The sequence below is a fragment of the Otolemur garnettii genome, unplaced genomic scaffold (genome assembly GCF_000181295.1).
Source record: "Otolemur garnettii isolate 467f Iridium unplaced genomic scaffold, OtoGar3 scaffold00026, whole genome shotgun sequence".
Taxonomy (NCBI): Eukaryota; Metazoa; Chordata; class Mammalia; order Primates; family Galagidae; genus Otolemur; species Otolemur garnettii.
This window is the reverse complement of record NW_003852421.1, coordinates 2,299,067-2,319,176: the sequence shown is the minus strand read 5'-3', so window position 1 is coordinate 2,319,176 and position 20,110 is coordinate 2,299,067. Positions and strand designations below refer to the sequence as shown.

General features: G+C 41.0%; 1 protein-coding gene across 1 annotated transcript in view; it reads left to right on the top strand.

Annotated features, from left to right (window-relative positions):
• The first annotated feature begins 201 nt into the window (after window positions 1-201).
• Window positions 202-20,110, top strand: part of LYRM4 (LYR motif containing 4) — a 159,774-nt gene continuing 139,865 nt past the window's right edge. The window contains exon 1 of the mRNA XM_003788285.3: window positions 202-352. Within this exon, the coding sequence (XP_003788333.1) occupies window positions 267-352 (86 nt within the window). The 5' untranslated portion in view covers window positions 202-266. The remainder of the gene's footprint in view (window positions 353-20,110) is intronic.

Here is a 20,110-nt window from a genome sequence, read left to right as displayed (position 1 = left end):
CTCCTCCGCCTTCCCGCCGCGCGGAGCAGCTGCCGCGCCCCGGAGCCTCCCTCTCGGCCCTGCCCCCTTAGGTGTCCGCAGCCCTGCCTGCGCCCGCCTCCAAAGCGGCGCCCTGCCCCCGGCGCCCTCAGCGGTGTTTGGGGCGTAGGCCTGGCCAGCCACTGGCTAGCCGCTGCGTTTTGTTTCGTGTGTGATTTTTTCATCGCTGAAGTTTTGTGGGTCGGGTTAAACTCGGGGACCTCCGTGAAGAGGACCCATTTACCAAAATGGCAGCCTCCAGCCGCGCACAAGTGTTAGATCTGTATCGAGCGATGCTGAGAGAGAGCAAGCATTTCAGCGCCTACAACTACAGGTGATTGTGGGGGCCGGGAGGGCCGGGGGCGCCGGCTGCCCGGTAATATCGCCAAGTCGACAAGGAGCCACCGTCCTGCGCTGGCAGCGTTGGGACGGTGATCCTGACTCCTCCACCGCAAGGTGTGTCCTTGCTCACAGGTGTAGTCCTCTGAAACCTCGCGGGGAGGAGCAGAGGGCTTGCCCTCCTTCGCTTCAGGGAAGGTGTTAAAGTCTTGATGACGTTTTCCCACAAGAAGGATGCTTTGGTTCGTGCTCCAAGAGCACAATTAGTATCAGGTTTCTGCGGTTAGAAATAAAAAAATGTACTTGAACTTGGGGAAGTTAGCGCCACTGTTGCATTTACATATAAAAAACTTCTCTTGAGAATTGGAAGACTTGCGAGTGGAAGTGGTGGGTCTGTAGCACATGGTCACAAAACTGAAGGCTCGCTCTAGCTCTCCCTTTTATTTCCTAGATATCTTAATTCTTTTTGGTTGCAAGAATGAAATTTATTCTTCATAGGGAATTCAGGGTGGATGCCTAAGTAGCAGTAAAGGAAGAAGGGTCTCACAAGATTCCAGGAGCTGAAACCTTAGTTTATCCAAGCTCACCAGACAGGAATCCCGCTTACAGGACCTTTAACAGTAGAACAGTAGGAGTCTGAACTCTTATATCATTAATATTGTACACTCACTTTTCGCATGCAGGCCTCATTCCACTATTTGCTTTTGATTCCTTTGTTATTTTATATTTCTTTTCTCTATTTTAGAGCCTCTGTTTTCACATAGTTTCTACCTTCTTATCACTTCTGACTCATCATTACTGAAGGTATCTTAGGAATTCTCTCGGCATTCTTTCAGATTTGGTGTCTTTACTAACTACCTGATCCTCTCTGAGTTTGAGGTTGCTGTGAGCTATGATGCCACAGCACTCTACCCGGGGTGATAAAGTGAGACTCTGTCTCAAAAAATAAAAAATAAAATAAAATATGTCTTTTATATTAGGGCTGTGTCTTGTGGATTTCAAGGATAGCTTCTTCCCTCCTCTCTAATTTCAGCAGCTATTTGTCACTGATAGCAAATCAATAACAACACCACCTATTGATCAATTCCGTGTGCCACTATTGTTTTATGTTCTTTATGTGTATTAACACATTTATGACAACAGCCCTGTGAGGTGGGTACTATTTTTATGACCCTATAAGGCAACTGAGGCACAGAGAGGTTAAGTTACTTATCAGAAGTCACACAGGAAGTATTAGATAAGCAATCAGAACTAAACTAGTGCAAATTGTGAAACAATCTGAAAAGTATGATACATAAAGTAATTGTGATATTGAAATAAAAATTTTTAAACTCTCCTGTAAGACTATGTATAGACCATGTTTTAGTAGAATGAATCCTGTCATCCTTCTCCAGTTCCCAGCACAGCAAGTCCTACCTTGCATCCTGCCCTCTGTCATAATCATTTGCAGTTTCTTACATGTGCCATGTCCTCTTGGGCTTCTGGACATTTGCAAGTACTATTCTGTATGGCATGCCCTTAATCTAGAGTATTTCCTCTTCCTTCAAGATTCAGTTAATCATGATTTTCTCTGAACAGAAGTTTTCCAGACTTACCCCATTCTACAGACCCCACTTCTCCACCTCTCTCCACTAAAATATACAGAGTGTGTGTGTGTGTATCTTTTTTTTTTTTTAAACCCTCAATCAGTGCTTCCAAAAAACTTCTCTAGAGCCTGCCTAGTCCAGCACTATACCAGGCCCCGGAGCCAGAAAGATGGAAATTTTGAACTCAACGAGGCACCCACCATCACTGGTTTTACGGAAATATGTGTGACACAGATCTAGAGACAGTTTTCACAGACCATGTTAAATACTGTGACAGAAGTATGAACAGGGTGCAGAATCAGGAAGGCTTCCCCAAAGGTGACACTGGATCAAAGACACAATGTAGCATAGTATACTCCAGTAAGTGCAAAAGGTAGAATGTTGCAGGAGGGCTAAGTAAGATTCAGGGATGACAGGATAAGACTAACGTTGGAGAGGGCCACATTTTGAGGGCCTTTGGGTCATGCTAAGGAACCCAACTTTATTCTTAGCTAACAGGAAGCCACTAAAGTGACACAGCCAGATTTGCCTTTTTAGAGGTTCACTCTGGCAGCACTTTAGAAAATGATTTTGAGCACTGGAGACAGAAATACCAAATGGGAGATGATTACAACAGTGGGACCCTAATGAGGACGGAAATAAAGGAGGATAGAGAAGATGACATATTTTACAAATCATTAGAAAATTAAGTTATTACAACTCGAATGGAGTCATGAATAAGGTAGAAAGTACAAGCCAAGTCTAGAACAACGTCTAGGTTTCTGGTTAAACTGAGGCATAGAGAAAGTTAAGTGTAAAAGTTGTACCATTAATTGACTTAGGAAATACAGAAATAGCTGGCCTTGCGAAGAGTTTTTGGAACTTCTTCATTGTCTTGAGGGTGAATTTCACCAGCATTCCCAACAGAGGCAATTAATTGCAATAGTCTAAAGCTCAGAGGACCCATCAGTGCTGGAGTAGTTAGCATCACCAGCAGAAGGTCTCTCTATTCTGCATTTTCCTTATTTATAAAATGGGGGTAATAATGTATACATCTTAAATTATTATTTCTTTTTTTTGAGCAAAGTCTCACTTTGTTGTCTCTGACAGAGTGCTATGTCATCATAGCTCACAACAACTTCGAACTCCTGAGCTTAAGCAATTCTCTTGTCAGCCTCCCAAGCAGCTGAAACTATGGGCACCTGCTACAACACCATGGTATTTTTAGAGACGAGGTCTGTCTCTGGCTGAGGCTGGTCTCCAACTTGTGACCTCAGTCCACCCACCTTGGCCTCCCAGAGTGCTCGGATTACAGGCATGAGCCACCGCACCTGCCCTCATACATCTGAAATTATTAAGGCTTAAGTGAATTAATACACATCAAGCACTTGGAATAGGGCCTGGCAGAGGAGGTACTCAATAAGTGAAATTGTTATAAGTGGAATTAAAACCTTGATATTAGATGAAATCTCAAGGGAGGATATTCAGATTAGTGGTTTCCATCCTGCAGTGATTTTCTTTGACAATATCTAGAGACATTTTGGTTGTCACAACTTGGATAAGGAGTGCTACTGGCAGATAATCAGAGGCCAGGGTTGCATAGATGACAGCTCCCATTATTATCTGGCCCAAAATGTCAGTTGTGCCAAGATTGAGAAATCTTAGTTACTGGTCAGAAAATTAGTGTGCTAAGGATGCCATTCAAGGGAACTTCAAAATTGAAGGAGTTGGCTGAAGAAGAGCCCATAAAGGAGGCCAAGAAGATAGTTTGAGAACTTACTGGTCTCAGAACCCTTTCAACGTTCTCAAATATCAAGTTAGGACCACACAAAGCTTTTGCTTCTGTGGGGCATAGTTATCTTTATTTATCATGTTAGAAATTAAAACCAAACTATTAAGAAATTAAAACCTTTTTAAGAGACCTGTTTTTTTGTTTTTTTTGTTTTTTTTTTTTTGAAACAGAGCCTCAAACTATCCCCCTGGGTAAAGTGCTGTGGCATCACAGCTTATAGCAACCTCCAACTCCTGGGCTCAGCCTCCCAAGTAGCTGGGACCACAGGCGCTCGCCAACGCCAGGCTATTTTTTGGTTGCAACTGTCATTGTTTGACGGGCCCAGGCTGGATTCGAACCTGCCACCTTAGGTGTATGTGGCTGGTGCCTTAGCCGCTTGAGCCACAGGTGCCAAGCCAAGAGACCTATTTTTAGTGAATTGATAAAACTCTTATATATGTATTTCATGTTAACATAAATAACATTTTTTATGAAGAGAAATGAATTTCCTTCCCCCCAATCATAAAAACAGTATTGTTTGGCATTTTTGTAAATCGTTTTAACGTTTAGCTTGGTATAAGATGACTGGATGCTTTTGGTTCCTGCCTACAGTTTGTTATTAGCATCTGCTAAGTTCCACTGTACACTCATATGAGAATGAGAAAGGCAGATGTGTCCTGGAAATATACAAATGTGCTTTTGATGTATCTTCAGTAAGGTGTCAGGGACCCCCTTGCTCCTTGGGTAACTTCTATAGTATCTAAGAAACAGGAAGAGAACAAGCAAAAGAGTATTATTGTGGAAGTCAAGACAGTCATATATTTTGGGAAGGCAGTTGTGGTCAGCATGGTTTAGTGAGGTCCTACAAATAAACAGAGGTATGTGGTCCCTGGATTTGTCCACGTAAAGATACCTGCACCCTTCACCAGAGCAGCATTGTTAGTGGAGTACTCTGGCAAAACCCAGATCGTGGAGGTTGAGAAGTGAATCAGAAGTGAGTTAACTGCCACAGTTGAGTGTACAGGGTCAGACAATTAAGTTTTTGAACTCATCCTAGAAAAAGTACTACATCCCTCCTTGCTGAATATCACTATGGTCGCCAGGTGGCCAAGAGGAGTACTTTGAAGGTGACTGTAATGCAATATTTAGCAGTCAGATACATAGCACTTTTTCTAGATGAGCTCTTGAATTTACTTGTCCAACCTCCCCCGCCCCTAGTGTGGATAATTGCTGGAACGATTCCCCATAAGAGATGAAAAGTGGCGTATCTGAGAGTACAGGTGGTGGGGTTGGTCTTGGACAGAAGGAAGGGCACATTGTTTACCATCAGTGGAGTGAAGCTGGTGAGAGTAAGTTGAAATATAAGAGGGTGGAAAGTTGAGGTGATTCATGCCATGCCTGACAGGCAGTTTCTAGATGAACTGGAAGCAGATGTTGAGGAAGCACCCTGTTCTTATATTTATTATGGCAAGTGTCATGCAATATCATAATTGTTGGTTTACTTTTCTCCAGTCTGTGAAGGCAGAAATTCTGTTTCATCCCTGTTCTTAGTGCTTAGAACAGTACCTATCTAGTATCAATTTGTAAATATTTGTTGTTGAAAAGCAAGAAAAAATAGTATTGGGAGGTATTTCTATCATAGTTCCTCCTACAGATTAAGAAAATATTATTGTAAAATATGAGAAAAAGCTAAGGAAATGCCCAAATGCATATCATATGGGTTATCAGAATTTCCTAATTCTTCATCAAATATTTGAGTCTTTCTGATAAGTATTACACACTAAGTGATGGGCAAGGAGCTGCAGATCAAAATGAGCCTCACATTAAGAGTAAAATGTGGCCAATCCCCTAAGAAATTTATCAATAAAAGCGCAAAGAGGGGAAAGCTGTCTAGAGGATCTGCCCTTCTGAGTGCCACCTTAACAATAGATATCACTCAGAAGGCTTTTGACCATAAGTAACAGGAAGATGTTACACAGGGCCTAAGTAGGTAAAAGGTTTATTCTTCTCACACTGAAAAGGTCTAGAGGTATGTAGCTGCCAGAGCTGATTTAGCAACTGGATAATGTCAAGGTCTGTGCGTCTCAGTATTCCTTTCATGCTTGTGTCTGATGGTTGTAGACAGCTATTAAAGCTTCAAATATCACATCCTTATTCAGGCAGGAAGAAGAAAGAAGGGCAACCCCAACCAGGGAAGGTAAACTTTCCTAGAAGCTTTCCAGCAAACTTTGTTTATATCGCCACCAAAACTCCTGTTACATTTGTACCACCAGGTGAACAAGACCCTGAAAAACTTAAGATATAACTCTTCTAGCCATTCTAGTGAAAGATGGCAGAGAAAAAAGGATTGGGGAGGATTGTGGGGTGAGCCAACAGCTGATGTTGGCATGGGGCACTGTGGAAGTACAATGCAAATGATGTATCAAAGCCAGATACAGGTAATGGTGGCTGAAGCCTTGGATTGAGTGAGAGCACATAACTTTAAATGCTGGGTGAAATCACAGTAAGTTAGTTATGAAGCAGGTCTGAACACAAAATGTGGCATAGAAAGGAGAGGTAGTTTGAAGTCTCACAGTTGGTCATGGACAAAATGGGAATTCTTTTAGAAAGCCACCCAGCTCCCAGTGCACTGCTTCCTCTACAACCTTGACCTCTTCAGTGGAAACTTGCCATAACAAGCACTGTTATGGGGCAAGATAAGGACCACCAACTCAAATTAGAATTTCAAAAAGGAGTCTTTTATTAACTGCGGGGCTGTCTCAGCAAAGTCTAAAGCAGACTAAGTGAGAGAACATTGAGGGGTCTGAAGTTGGGGTTTTTCTAGTCTGAAAGTTGGCAAAGGGCCAAAGAGGGGGGCTGAAAGTTAGCAATTAGAAGCAAAAAGAAAGTTGGCAAAAGAAGCAAAAAGCGAGCACGGGTCATGATGACCCTTTTACAGAAGCGAACCTTGCAATTTAGCAGATTAGCAGATGGGTAACATAAAGGAGTTAGATAACAATAAGGTAACATAATGCAGATCTGGCAACTAATGGATAAGTAAAACAATTTGTCACAGCACTTACTCCTTAACTCTCATCATGGCAGTACTTGGCCCATTCCTTCTTGTTCTGGCCAGTCCAGACTGATCTAACAGTGATGGTGCCTGTCATCATTTCAGAGTTATAGTATGCTCATCTTTTTGTCCTTTCATCTTTTATCCTGCACAGCCCCCTGGTACACGTCGGTGGCAGACAGTATCCATCTTACGGGGGTGATGAGGCAGCTGGCACCCATGAGGCTGCTGGAACCCATCTCAGTACATCCTCTCACTCAGCCTGCAGAAGTTTGAGAGTTATCAAACTGAAGATTTTTTTTTTTTCACATTTCCTCCTTACAGCTGAAATAGCTAAACAGGCCCCAGATTGTCCTAAATAGTAAAATTCCTAAGTGCTGATAAAAGTTAGGTCTCGGTTACTGTATATTACCCAACTGAATGAAACATTGTTGAAATCTGTGATTGCAGTCTTAAGGAAGGAACTAAATAATGATTGGTGTTTAGAAGTCTGTTCTTGGTTTGGTGCCTATGCTCAGTGGCTAGGGCAACAGCCCGTACACTGGAGCCGGGTTCAAATCCAGCCTGGGCCAGCTAAACAACAATGACAACTACAACCAAAAAATAGCTGGATGTTGTGCTGGGCGCCCATAGTCCCACCTACTTGGGAGGCTAAGGCAAGAGAATCAGGGAAGCCCAGGAGTTTGAGGTTTGAGATTGCTATGAGCTGTGATGCCATGACACTCTGCCCAGGGTGACAGCTTGAGACTCTGTCTCAAAAAAAGAAAAAATAATAGAAGTCTGGTTTTTTTGAGGAATTGGAACACTTTACTAAATTACTAGTTGCAATCCAGACTGAATAGCAAGCTTTTGGGTTGGAACCATGAGCTTCTAGAGAATGCAGAACCAGCCAGTTGGCTCCTCCATCAGAAGATTGCCTTCATATTTGACATTCATTGTTGCAAATCTTTAAACATTGACTTCTTCCACCTGTGTGTCATTGATTGCTCAAGAACGCTAATGTAAATACAAGTAGTATCAACCTTACTGTGAATAGCATTAACACTAAGTACCTTTCACTGTCTCAAACAGGGCTGTTAAAGTGAAGGCCTTGACATCAAATATTCTTCTCCCTTGAAACAAATGAACAAATCCATTTCTTCCTAATTCTTGAAAACACACATTTCATGTGTGTGTGTCTGTATATGTATTTATATATGTATAACATGTGGGTGTGTGTGTATAATCCTTGCACTTGGGGCCTGGGAGTAGAAGGAATACAAACACAACCTAGCCCTGCTGTTTTAAGACTATATATAGTAAGGTTGGGTATATGAATATACAGATAAGTAAGGCTCAAGAAACCTATAGAAGAAACATGCAAATTGAAATAGTCTCCAAATGGTGGAGGTTTGCAGAAGGTAGTGAGTTGAGGAGACGTGTTTCATGATGTTTTGGCTGTCACATGTCATAATACAAAATTATTTTTAAAATAACATTGTATTGTATTTTAAGCAGCCAAATAAGAGTTTTGCTCACTCTGAAATGTTGAGCAAATTGTACATCTCTGTGGAAACTGCTTTAACTTTTTTATTGTACGATGTGGAGAACACAGTAAAGGAAGGGAAAAGTAAAAAGAGAAAAAGACTGCTTTGTGAAATTTTCTGAGTTCTTCTCAAATTGAGTTTTAGATTTATTCTGAATTTGTATTATTGGTTTTTGTATATAGCTCATGGCACTTTCTTAGAAAGAACTATTGTTACCTAATCCCTTCTACAGTGCCCCGCTACTAGAGGTAATTCACATATGCCTAAAAATAGTTTCTTAGACTTTTGAAAGATTGATTATTCATTATCATTAAATATGCTGGAGTTTCAAAAAGAATTTTTTTTCCACTGGTGGCTAAGTTCTGCCATATTAAATGGTAATGGTAATGATTTTGAAAAATAAAAATTGTACAGTTAACTTAGAAAAGAGAACATGTAAGTTATTTAGATTGAGAAAACTGTTTGGCAGCCTAAATTTGGGAGTGAAAAACAGCACCTCTTTTTTTCTCTAAATATTAAAGGAATGTGATGAAAAATTATTAGATCTATATTATAAGGAAATGTTAAAAAGTTACTAGACCTATGTGACCTTGCTGATTTATCGACCTTAGTTTACAAGAGTTTCCAAATTGCACTCATTCCATTATACTTCACTTAGGCCTTAAAGCATTTTTAAAGTTTATAAAAATGCATATAATAAAATATAATAAAATAATTATTATAATTAAAAAATAATAAATGAGAGAATCAAGGCAAAGAGAAAATAAAAGTAGAGAATAAAAGTAAGGAGTAAAGTTAGGCCACAAAAAACAATTATAGGTAAATAGGATTTTCTTAATCTGATGTGTCTTTATTTGTTGCAGCAGGGTAATACTGTTTTTCTATGCAAAACATAACTACAAAATATTCTGTTTGAAAGTGGCTCTAATGAGCACAATAGAAAATTCCCTTTTAGTTATTCATATCTGTAGCCAAGTATACAGCCTTTGCTGAGGATAAAAGGCCTTTCGCTTTCTTTTTTTTTTTTTCTTCAAATACTTTCATCCAATTGGCCAACATAGCCATCATGTCTTTCTCATAATTGTTGTGTTAAGACATTTATATTCAACATTTAGAAAGATTCACAAGTACCCTTATAGGATAAATCATAGGCGTGATCCCTGCAATCACCCTTCCTTCACCCATCCTCCCCCCTCCCCTCCCCTCCCTCTCCCCTTTCCCCATATTCTTAGACTCCATTTGGATTATAGCTTTCCTATGATAGCTAACAATTAGTTTCATAATAGGGTTGAGTACATTGGATACTTTTTCTTCCATTCTTGAGATACTTTGCTAAGAAGAACATTTTCCACCTCCATCCATGTAAACATGAAGGAGGTAAAGTCTCCATCTTTCTTTATGGCTGTATAGTATTCCACGGTATATGTATTCCACGGTATACATATACCACAATTTATTGATCCATTCATGGGTCGATGGGCACTTGGGCTTCTTCCATGACCTAGCGATTGTGAATTGGGCTGCAGTGAACATTCATACAGATATCTGTATTATAGCATGATTTTTGGTCTTCTCAATATATACCTAGCAGAGGAATTATGGAATCAAATGGTAGATCAATTTTTAGTTCTCTAAGTGTTCTCCATATGACTTTCCAAAAGGGACGTATTAGTTTGCATTCCCACCAGCAGTGTAGCAGTGTTCCCTTTTCTCCACAACCCCACCAGCATCTTTGATTTTGGGATTTTGTGATATGGGCTAATCCTACTGGAGTTAGATGATATCTCAAAGTAGTTTTGATTTACATTTCTCTGATGATTAGGGATGATGAGCATTTTTTCATATATCTGTAGGCCATGCGTCTGTCTTCATCAGAGAAGTTTCTCTTTAAGTCTCTTGCCCACCCTGAGATGGGATCACTTGTTTTCTTCTTGCTAATACGTTTGAGTTCTCTGTGGATTCTGGTTATTAGACCTTTGTCGGAAGCATAACCAGCAAATATCTTTTCCCATTCTAAGGGCTATCTACTTGCTTTTCTTACTGTGTTCTTGGCTGCGCAGAAGCTTTTTAATTTGAGGAGGTCCCAGTAGTATATTTTTGATGTTGCTTCAATTGCCTGGGGGGTTCTCCTCATAAAATATTCCCCAGGCCTATTTCTTCAAGAGTTTTCCCTACACTTTCTTCTAGTGTTTTTATAGTTTCATGTCTTAAATTTAAATCTTTAATCCATACATCTACCTCTCTGTTTTTGTGCCAGTACCATGCTGTTTTGATCACAATGGATTTATAGTATAGTCTGATGTCTGGTAGCGTGATTCCTCCTGCTTTGTTTTTATTTCTGAGTAATGTCTTGGCTATTTGAGGTTTTTTCTGATTCCATATAAAATGGAGCATTATTTTTTCGGGATCTTTAAAGTATGACAAGAGAACTTTAATAGGGATTACATTAAAATTATATATTGCTTTAGGTAGTATAGACATTTTAACAATGTTAATTTTTCCCAGCCATGAGCAAGGTATGTTTTTCCATTTGTTAGTATTTTCAGCTATTTCTTTTCTTAGAGATTCATAGTTCTCTTTATAGAGATATTTCAAGTCCTTTGTTAGGTAAACTCCCAAATATTTAAATAATTACTACATAGTTAACTTTTATACTAGTAGTCCAAGTGCTAAATCTTTGAAATTTTTCATGGCTAGCCATCATTTAACCCACTCAGTTAAACTTGTTGAACCATATTCTGTGGCAGGTATTTATTAGTTCAGAGAACTCTACCACTCTAATATGTAGCTTCAATATGATTGACCTTCATTCAGCATTTATTGGGTTCTTGTCATATACCAGACTCTTTGCTCCTTGCTGGGAATACAGAGGTAAAAACATTACCTTTGCCCAAAAGGAGCTTATAGTTCATTGTATATACTGATAACATTCTCTGAAAATTTTACCACAATATGATGGTGATATCCCAATAGAGAAATACAGGGATATTATGGAAACAGATAGGAGGGACAGCATAACCTAATCTAAGAATGGACTGGAAGTTAAAAAGCAGTGGTGGTTGACGAGAGCTGGGAAGAGTTAGTAGGAATTAGCTGTGGCAGGGGGCAGGTGAAAAAATAGTGTAGTTGGTGTTGTGTGTAAGGAGCTACCGGCAATTTGGTGTCGCTCACGGCGTGAGTTGGGAGAAGCTGAGGATGGAGATACAGGTGGGGCCATTAATCACAGGGTGCCTTGTGTGCCGTGCTAAGATCCTGGCAGATGGTCCTACGCGATAAAAGGCCATTCAAGTGGTTTAAGCAAGTTGGAGATACACCTTTTAGCTAGCTTACCTGAAATGACAAAGAGTCAAAGACATGGAGGGCTGTTGACAGATAATTGCATTTATTCAGTTAAGGCAAATAATGGTTGGTGAAGGCCTTACTGAAGCAGTGGAGACAGAGATGGGGAGAAACGGCCTGTCTTTCAAGTATATTGATGAATAGAATTAGCTGGTCTGAGTGTTTGGTTGAATATGTTGGATTAGAAAGAATAAGTCAAACTAAGGAGATTATAATTGGAAAAGGAAAAGTCATTCCAAATGAAACATCAGATATAGAGGACAATGGCTTCATGGTATGAGGAAGTCACTTTCTGAGTGCCTGTGTGTGCAGTGATAGAGCTTCATGAGAGCGTCTGGACATTTCAGGTATCATCTTAAAGCTTCTATTTGGATCTGGGTATTAACTCCATCTCTTCTTTATTCAATTACTACGTATCTTTTGTATATTAATATTATTGATTTGCCTGTTAATGTTCATCACAGTGGAAGTTGATTATTCTTAGTAATTATTTGTTTTATTTAATGGATGGCTGCTACCATTCTCATAGATGTCATTAGTCCGTCTGTTAGCTTTACATTTGTTATTTTTTTCCTGGGGTTATCTTCCAAATAAGTTTAATACCCCCCACTTTGGTCTAGTTTATTCAAAGTTAACATATAAGATCTATTTATTATAATTACATGAATATTACTCTGTAGCAAAATTATTCAGTTAATGACTTATTGCATTTTTTTCTGCTCATTCATTTATATGTTTTGCCCTATATGATTTTCTGATTCCTAACAGTTACATTGTTTTAATCAGAAATCACTGCTATAGGCAGTAGCATCTCTTAACTAAAATCTCCTTTGCTCTTGACTAAACAAAAAGCTAAATTAAATGAATAATCCCTTTCAGCCAGATCAGAGCCACAAAGAATCATTGATCCTCTATTCTGGTGCAGTTGTCTCTTACTAATTCAACAAATCTGGGGTTTTTTGTATTTTTTTTTTTTAATAGAGTATCACTTTGTCTCCTTGAGTAGAGTGCTGTGTTATCCTATCAGAGCTCACAGCAACCTCAAAGTCTTGGGCTTAAGCAATCTTCTTGCCTTAGCCTCCCAAGCAGCTGGGACTATAGGCACCCACAACAATGCCCGATTAGTTTTTTCTATTTTTAGTACAGACAAGGTCTTGCTCTTGCTCAGGCTGGTCTTGAACTCCTGAGCTTGGGTGATCAACCCACCTAGGCCTCCCAGAATGCTAGGATTACAGGCAGGAGCCACCCCACCTGGCCTATTCATTCAACAAATCTTTTTTTTTTTCTTTTTAAGAGACAGAGTTTTACTTTGTCACCCTCAGTAGAGTGCTGTGGTGTCACAGCTCACAGCAACCTCCAGGTCTTGGGCTTGGGCGATTCTCTTGCCTTAGCCTTCTGAGTAGCTGGGACTACAGGCGCTCAAGGCAATGCCCAGCTATTTTTTTGTTGTTGTTGCAGTTTGGCCAGGGCTGGGTTTGAACCTGCCACCCTCCTTATATGGGGCCAGCACCCTACTCACTGAGCCATAGGCTCCACCCACATTCAACAAATCTTGACTGAGCACTCAGTGTGTACTAGGGTCTAGGGTTCTGTTTCCATCCTCCTCAGACTAAGGATAAAAAGCTTCCAGCCCTTTGGTAGCCTCTGTACTTACCAGGATATCACCATAGTGGGCAACTTAATGCTTTAGCCCCAATGAAATTTATAACCATATAAGAGCAGAACCTGGTTAGGCTTCGCCCACTCTAGGCCCCAGAACCCTGTTAGTCTCAGCACCTGGTTTGGGCACTTTTCCTTTCCCACATCAAGGACTAAAGGAACCAGACACATTACTCATCTGCCTCCTGTGAGGCCCCCCTCAGTGCGTAGACCACATCCAGACCTGCCACAACAAAGCTGTGTGCTGGACGTTCAGCCAAGACTCTTTCCTTGCCCCAACTTCCCTACATTCTGCATAACACCTCTCAGGCCCATCCTGAGTGGGCCTGTGCAGTGTCCTGCCGTGGCATGTCACCATCACTCTTGTCACTTTGCACTGCACTGTCCTCTTCCATGGGTGTACGGACCATGTGTCAATCAGCCATATCCCCAGAGAGAGCACACCGTGACAGCATAAGAGATGTTGGCTGAGGAAATGCTGCAATTGGTAACTACTTGATAACAAGTAAGAGTAAAAGGATTTTGATGACCTACCAGGGAGGCCATGAACAGAGCCCAGTCATGCTCTTCATTCTCCCTACTTCCTCTTCACTTATCCGAATACAGAGGATTTTTGCAGAATTTTAGACTCAGATTCAGTTTTCCCAAATCAAATTCATATTCATCTTTATTTTTTCCAGAATGTCACCTGTCATATTTTTAAAAGGTCTTCTTGCAAATGAAATCACCGTGATTTTTGGTCATTGGTATCAGTGTCAAGGATGTGTAGGCGAGCAAAGAGCTCATAAGTGGTAACAGTACACGTGGTAATAGGGTAGTTTGCCAAGCTGCCATCTCCCAACGTGGGGAAGACCATCAGGGGCTGAGCAGTGGCTCCACTGCAGATGCCACTGGCTTTTCTCAGAACTATGTGGTCAGATGCCACTGTAAGTGCATTGAAGGCTCAGTGTTCATCCTGGCACCTCTTGTTCTGCAGCCCACAGTCAGCACAGACTGGTTTTTTATGCTGCATGTTTTTAAGGACAGTGTGTGCTGCCACTACTGCCTGTCCACCCTCATTACCATCCAACCGACCATTGCTGTGTCCTTCTCGGTGCCTCATGCTGGGTGGACATAGAGACACAGGTCCCCACCCTCTATCCCAGTGTAGGGCAGAACTGCTTCTTACCACAGAATGAGGGTCTCAAGTTTGAGCCTATTTCCTCCTGGGTTATGGCTGAATTCACCAACTACCCCTAGCAGGCATCTCTCTTCTCCTTTCCCAGCACTCGGCTTTTCTTTCTTTGGCTCCCCAGCCCCTGAGGTCTTCAGATCTGGTCTGTCCCCTAAGGGAAGAGCAGGGATAGGGGTGGGGAGTGGTGTTCTATTTCAGCAATGTCACATCAATAGAATTTTTAAGAAGTACTGATTTTCCTGGAGGGGTTGCATTCCAGTAAATCCATCATAAGTTGAAAATATTCTAAGTCAAAATTATATATAATAAAGTAGACCCCAGCCAGGTGCGGTAGCTCACGCCTGTAATCCTAGCACTCTGGGAGGGCGAGGTGGGTGGATTGCCTGAGCTCAGGAGTTCGGAACTAGCCTGAGCAAAAGCAAGACCCCATCTCTAAAAAAACTAGTTGGATGTTGTGGGTGCCTATAGTCCTAGCTACTTAGGAGGCTGAGACAAGAGAATCTCTTTAGCTCAAGAGTTTAAGGTTACTGTGAGCTATGACACCGTGGTACTCTACCAAGGGTGACAAAGTGAGACTCTGTCTCAAAAAAAATAAATATATAAAGTATACCTTACCTACCAAACTGCATAGATGTGTTAGCCAACTTTAAATATGCTCCGAATACTTACATTAGCCCACAGTTGGGCAAAATCATCTAACAGGCCCATTATATAATAATGTCTTGACTATCTCATGTAATTTATTGAATGCTGTACTGAAAGTGAAAAACAGAATGGTTGTATGGTTTCTATGGAATGCATATTGCTTTCACATCAAAAAGTCAAAAAATCGTAAGTTGGAGACCATCTGTGGACTAAATTCAGAAAACAAGATGTAATGGAAATATGGTGTCTTAAAAATCATTTCCTTTCCTTTTTAAGCAAATGAGGTGAAACCCTATATATAAAAAATAAAAATGTAAGGGAAAATTACACTAAATGTAGAGACAGATGATGAACAAAATTTGCGGTGAAAGGAAGAAAGGTCAGCGTCATTGAAAACATCTGTTCCTGTGGCTATGGCGTGCATGTTTATTAAGATGCCCCCAGTCGGGAGAGCCAGTGTGTAAGATGAGGTATGGAAAAAAAAGCCTCTCTGTTTTCATTAATTAAAAATAACTGATAGGCACAAAACTATTTCTTGTTTCATAACCTTTATCACATATAGTCATCTCATCTCTTGGCAATAATATTACTTTCATAGTAATTAGTTTTAATCCACAGTCTCTTAAAAAGCTCCATCTACTTCAGGCAGGTAATAATCACAGAGAATTGTTTCCCTGCATCCTCTCCCCTCCCCCCATTCTTTAAATTTTATTTTATTGTGGTAAGAACACTTAATGTGAGATCTACCCTCTTAACAAATTTTTCTTGAATATATTGTTGGGGATTCATTGAGGGTACAAGAAACCAGGTTAAACTGATTGCATTTCTTAGGTAAAGTCCCTCTTACAGTCTTGTCTTGCCCCCAAAAGGTGTGCAACACACCAAGACCCCACTCCTCCCTCCTTCCCTCTGTCTGCTCTCCCCTTCCCCCACCCCCTCCATGTCCTTAATTGTCATTAATTGTCCTCATATCACAATTGAATATAGGATTCATGCAGGTTCCCTGCATCCTTCTAGCCCTGGGGGATAGGAAGGAATCCTGTGTATATTCACTGTGTCCTCCCTTTTTCCCCCCTCTTCTTTAAGCATGGAGGAAAGAGTTATTACCTTTCAGTGCAGCCTGTTTTCATTTTGAAGTTCCTTTATATTTTCATTTGCCAGCCTGGAGAAAAATGTGTTCAAAATATTGGAACCTAAGAAAAGACAATCTGGTTGATTTATTTCCTTTTCTCAGTCCTTACTATGTGCAAGAGAGTAGGACCTGTGGACAGCAGAATTAGAAACAGCGTGCTGTGCATCTAGGTCATGAACATCTGTGGAGTCATGACAGACTCTGAAGGAACAGGGTGAGTAAAAGCCCACAGTAGAGGCAGCACACCTGGGTCAAGTATGGGCACAGCATGGGAACAAACGGAACATTTGCTATTCATATTGCCCTTAAAGGATTCATTGGTTCTTACTATATTTCCTATTCTTTAAGGGCAGAAATCATGACATAGTCATGTTTTTTTAATAAATTTCCCACTGGCTTTGCCCATAGCAGAAACTTAAAAAAAAAAAAAAAAAGTAAATAAGCCAGCTCAAATTATAAATAAGAGAGTTGTGTATGAAAGCTTCGTAATCTGCAAACCACTTACAAATTAAGGTAGTAGTAGTAATAATATGGCTCGGCGCACCCGTAGCTCAGCGTTTAGGGCGCTGGCCACATAATACCTAGGCTGACAGGTTTGAACCTGGCCTGGATCTGCTAAACAACTACCAAAAAAAAAAAAAGAGTCAGGCATTGTGGTGGGCGCTTGTAGTCCCAGCTACTTGGGAGGCTGAGGCAAAAGAATCACTTGAGCCCAAGAGTTGGAGGTTGCTACGAGCTATGATGCTATGTCACTCTATTAAGGGCAATGTAGTGAGACTCTGTCTCCAAAAAAAAAAAAAAAAAAAGTAGTAGTAATATGGTGGGGAGTGTTTAGGGATTTCTTATTTTATGGCTTTGCTAACAAAGATAGAATCAGAATCTCTAATACTCCTGAGTCAGATGAATGTCATGTGTCATTATTTAGTGTCCAGTTATCTTCATTTCCTATTTTCCTCTCTCAAATCCTGTGGACAGTGACTTTTTGACAGAGACTTTGCCATATAACATAATGCCTGTGAGCCGTTATTCAATTAACAAACATTTACTGAACTTCCATGAGGTACCAGGCACTGTTTTAGGCTCTGGAGATACAGCAGGAAGTAGAGCTTATCAAATTTCTGTTTTCCTGGAGCTGACATTGTATTACATAAGATTGTATTACAACAGAGACTTTAGATTACTAAATCCACTAGAGGTTGTGATCTCATATAGCCTTTGCTATATAAAATTCTGGGCTATACTGAGGCTAAGTTATAGGATGATTCCAAGGATCAAAAGCATTTGAAGAATTGGTTTCGTTCAAATTCTAATAAAAACTCTTATAATGTTAATAATGTCTCTACTTGTCAATGAGGCTGTTTACTGCCTAAGAGATGTCTCTTCCATACCCACCCAAATCCCCTAGCTTTGGTGAAGCCCGGAAAAGGTGTAGTTCCAAAGTGAATTAACATTGATTTAGCACATGCTGTGTATCAAGCACAGCATGTTAAGACTTTAATATACATTATCTTATTTAATTTAGAATCACTATGAAATAAATACTGTTAGTCCATTTTACAAATACAACAATAGGCTGGGTGCAGTGGCTCATAGCACTGTAATCATAGCACTCTTGGAGGCTCAAGTGCGAGGATCTCTTGAGCTCAGGAATTCTACTAAAATTAGGAAAATTAGCTGGATGTTGTGGCAGATGCCTGTAGACCCAGCTACTTGGTAGGAGGCTAAGGCAGGAGAATCACTTGAACCCAGGAATTTGAGGTTACTACGAGCTAAGCTGACTCCATGGCACTCTATCTATCCTGGGCAACAAAGGGAGGCTCTGTCTCAAAATAGTAATAATAATAGCTTTTTTAAAATGTATGCATTTCCCACAGGCCCAGACACATGCGAGGTCCATTCTCGCATCATCTTGTTTAACCAGCATAAAAATGCTATGAAGCTAGCACTTTTAATTTCCCCCATTTTACAAATGAAAAAGCTGCAGCCTAGAATTGAAGCAGCAAAACTAAAACCTAAAATCACATAGTCAGATGGAGTTTGCCCCTGGTTCTCTCGTGCCAGCACGTTTCCCCATGTGGCATGTTGATTCAGGCAAGCAGCCCGTTGTCCTTCCACCTCCCTCTGCATCTTCGGATGTGCTTCTTTACATATGAGAGAGACTGGCATGTTCTGGTATCCTGCCAAAAGGGTGTGTGAAAGCTGTCTGTGAGCCCTTGAGCTACTGTTGGCATCACAGTGACTTTTTGTGTACATGTTTCTCCTTGACTTCTGGGTCTTGTTGTTATTTTCTAAACAACAATTTTATTTTCTTGGCAGTCCTTCCTCTCCCTGGCCTTGCTCACAAAGCTCCAGCCCACATTGAATGCTACTTCTGAGGGTTTCCAGTCCTGTCTGGAGGGATGTGGAAGGCCTGTGTACTTTACCCTGGCATACTTTGTCTTTGGAACTCTTCCTCTCTCCTAGCTTAGCAAACCCCTTCCTGTGCTCACTTTTCAAAACAGAGGGTAAAACAGGTAACTTAAAAACCATCATTTTACAGTTAGTGTTTTAGTAGATGTTGCTCCCAGCTGCTATTCTATTTTAGATTTCTTCTTATTTTTATTATTTTTTTTCTTTGAGACGGAGTCTCACTTTGTCACCCTCAGTAGAGTGCTATAGCATCATAGCTCACAGCAACCTCAAACTCTTGGGCCCAAGCAATTCTCTTGTCTTAGCCTCCCTAGTAGCTGGGACAAGAGGTGCCTGCCACAATGCCTAGCTGTTTTAAGAGACGAGGTCTTGCTCTGGCTTAGGCTGGTCTCGAACCTGTGAGTTCAGGCTTGTATTCCATCCAACTCAGCCTCCCAGAGTGCTGGGATTACAGGTGTGAGCCACCTTGCCCAGCCCTAGATTTCTTTCTTTTTTTTTTTTTTTTGGTAGAGATAGAGTCTTACTTTATCGCCCTCAGTAGAGTGCTGTGGTATCATGTAGCTCACAGCAACCTCCACCTCCTGGGCCCAGGCAACTCTCTTGCCTCAGCCTCCCAAGCAGCTGGAACTACAGGTGCCTGCCATTTCTTAAGTAAGACATTTTACTGGGTGGTGCCTGTAGCTCAAGGAGTAGGGTGCTGGCCCCATATGCTGGAGGTGGTAGGTTCAAGCCCAGCCCTGGCCAAAAACTGCAAAAAAAAAAAGAAAATAAATTTTACTTAAGTATTGGGTATGTATACCCTAAGGTGATATAAAGGATACAGTTTTATAAATTGAAAACAGATTACCTTGGGTGTGTGCCATATTCTAATATATCAACAGAGAGGGAGTAACATTGTTAATGAAAAAATAATATTTCTGCAAATCAGTAGTATTGGAAAACCAAGAAATGCAGAGAAAGAAAAGGTAGGGGACAGAGAAGAAGAGAAAGAAGAGATCAAGAAGTTTAGCAGGAAAAATAAAAAGAAGTTGGGCAGTGCCTGTGGCTCAAAGGAGTAGGCCGCTGGCCCCATACGCCAGAGGTGGCGGGTTCAAACCCAGCCCCTGGCCAAAAACTGTGAAGAAAAAGAAGTTGAGCAGGACTGGAAATGGTTAGAGTATCAGAAGTAGGAGAGTTTTCGGCAGTGCCAATCAGATGAGGCTGGCTTTGGCAGAGCTGAGGTTAGTACTGACAGGTGATTTCCCCAATCCTGAGTGTTCTGAGTTTCACCGGGCACTGTTTACCTTAATGGAAGGAACAGTGCTGGACCACAGGCCCCAGTTTCACCTGTTGGTCTGAAGCAGTATAGGCATCCCTGTGGGGGAACCAGCTTCCCTCCTCTTCCTGTGTCTGCTCACACTCTTGTTCTGCCCCCAGTTGAGGTGGGGTTGTTGTGCCCACCCCGGGGGTCGCCTACCCAAAGACCACTCACAATCACAAAT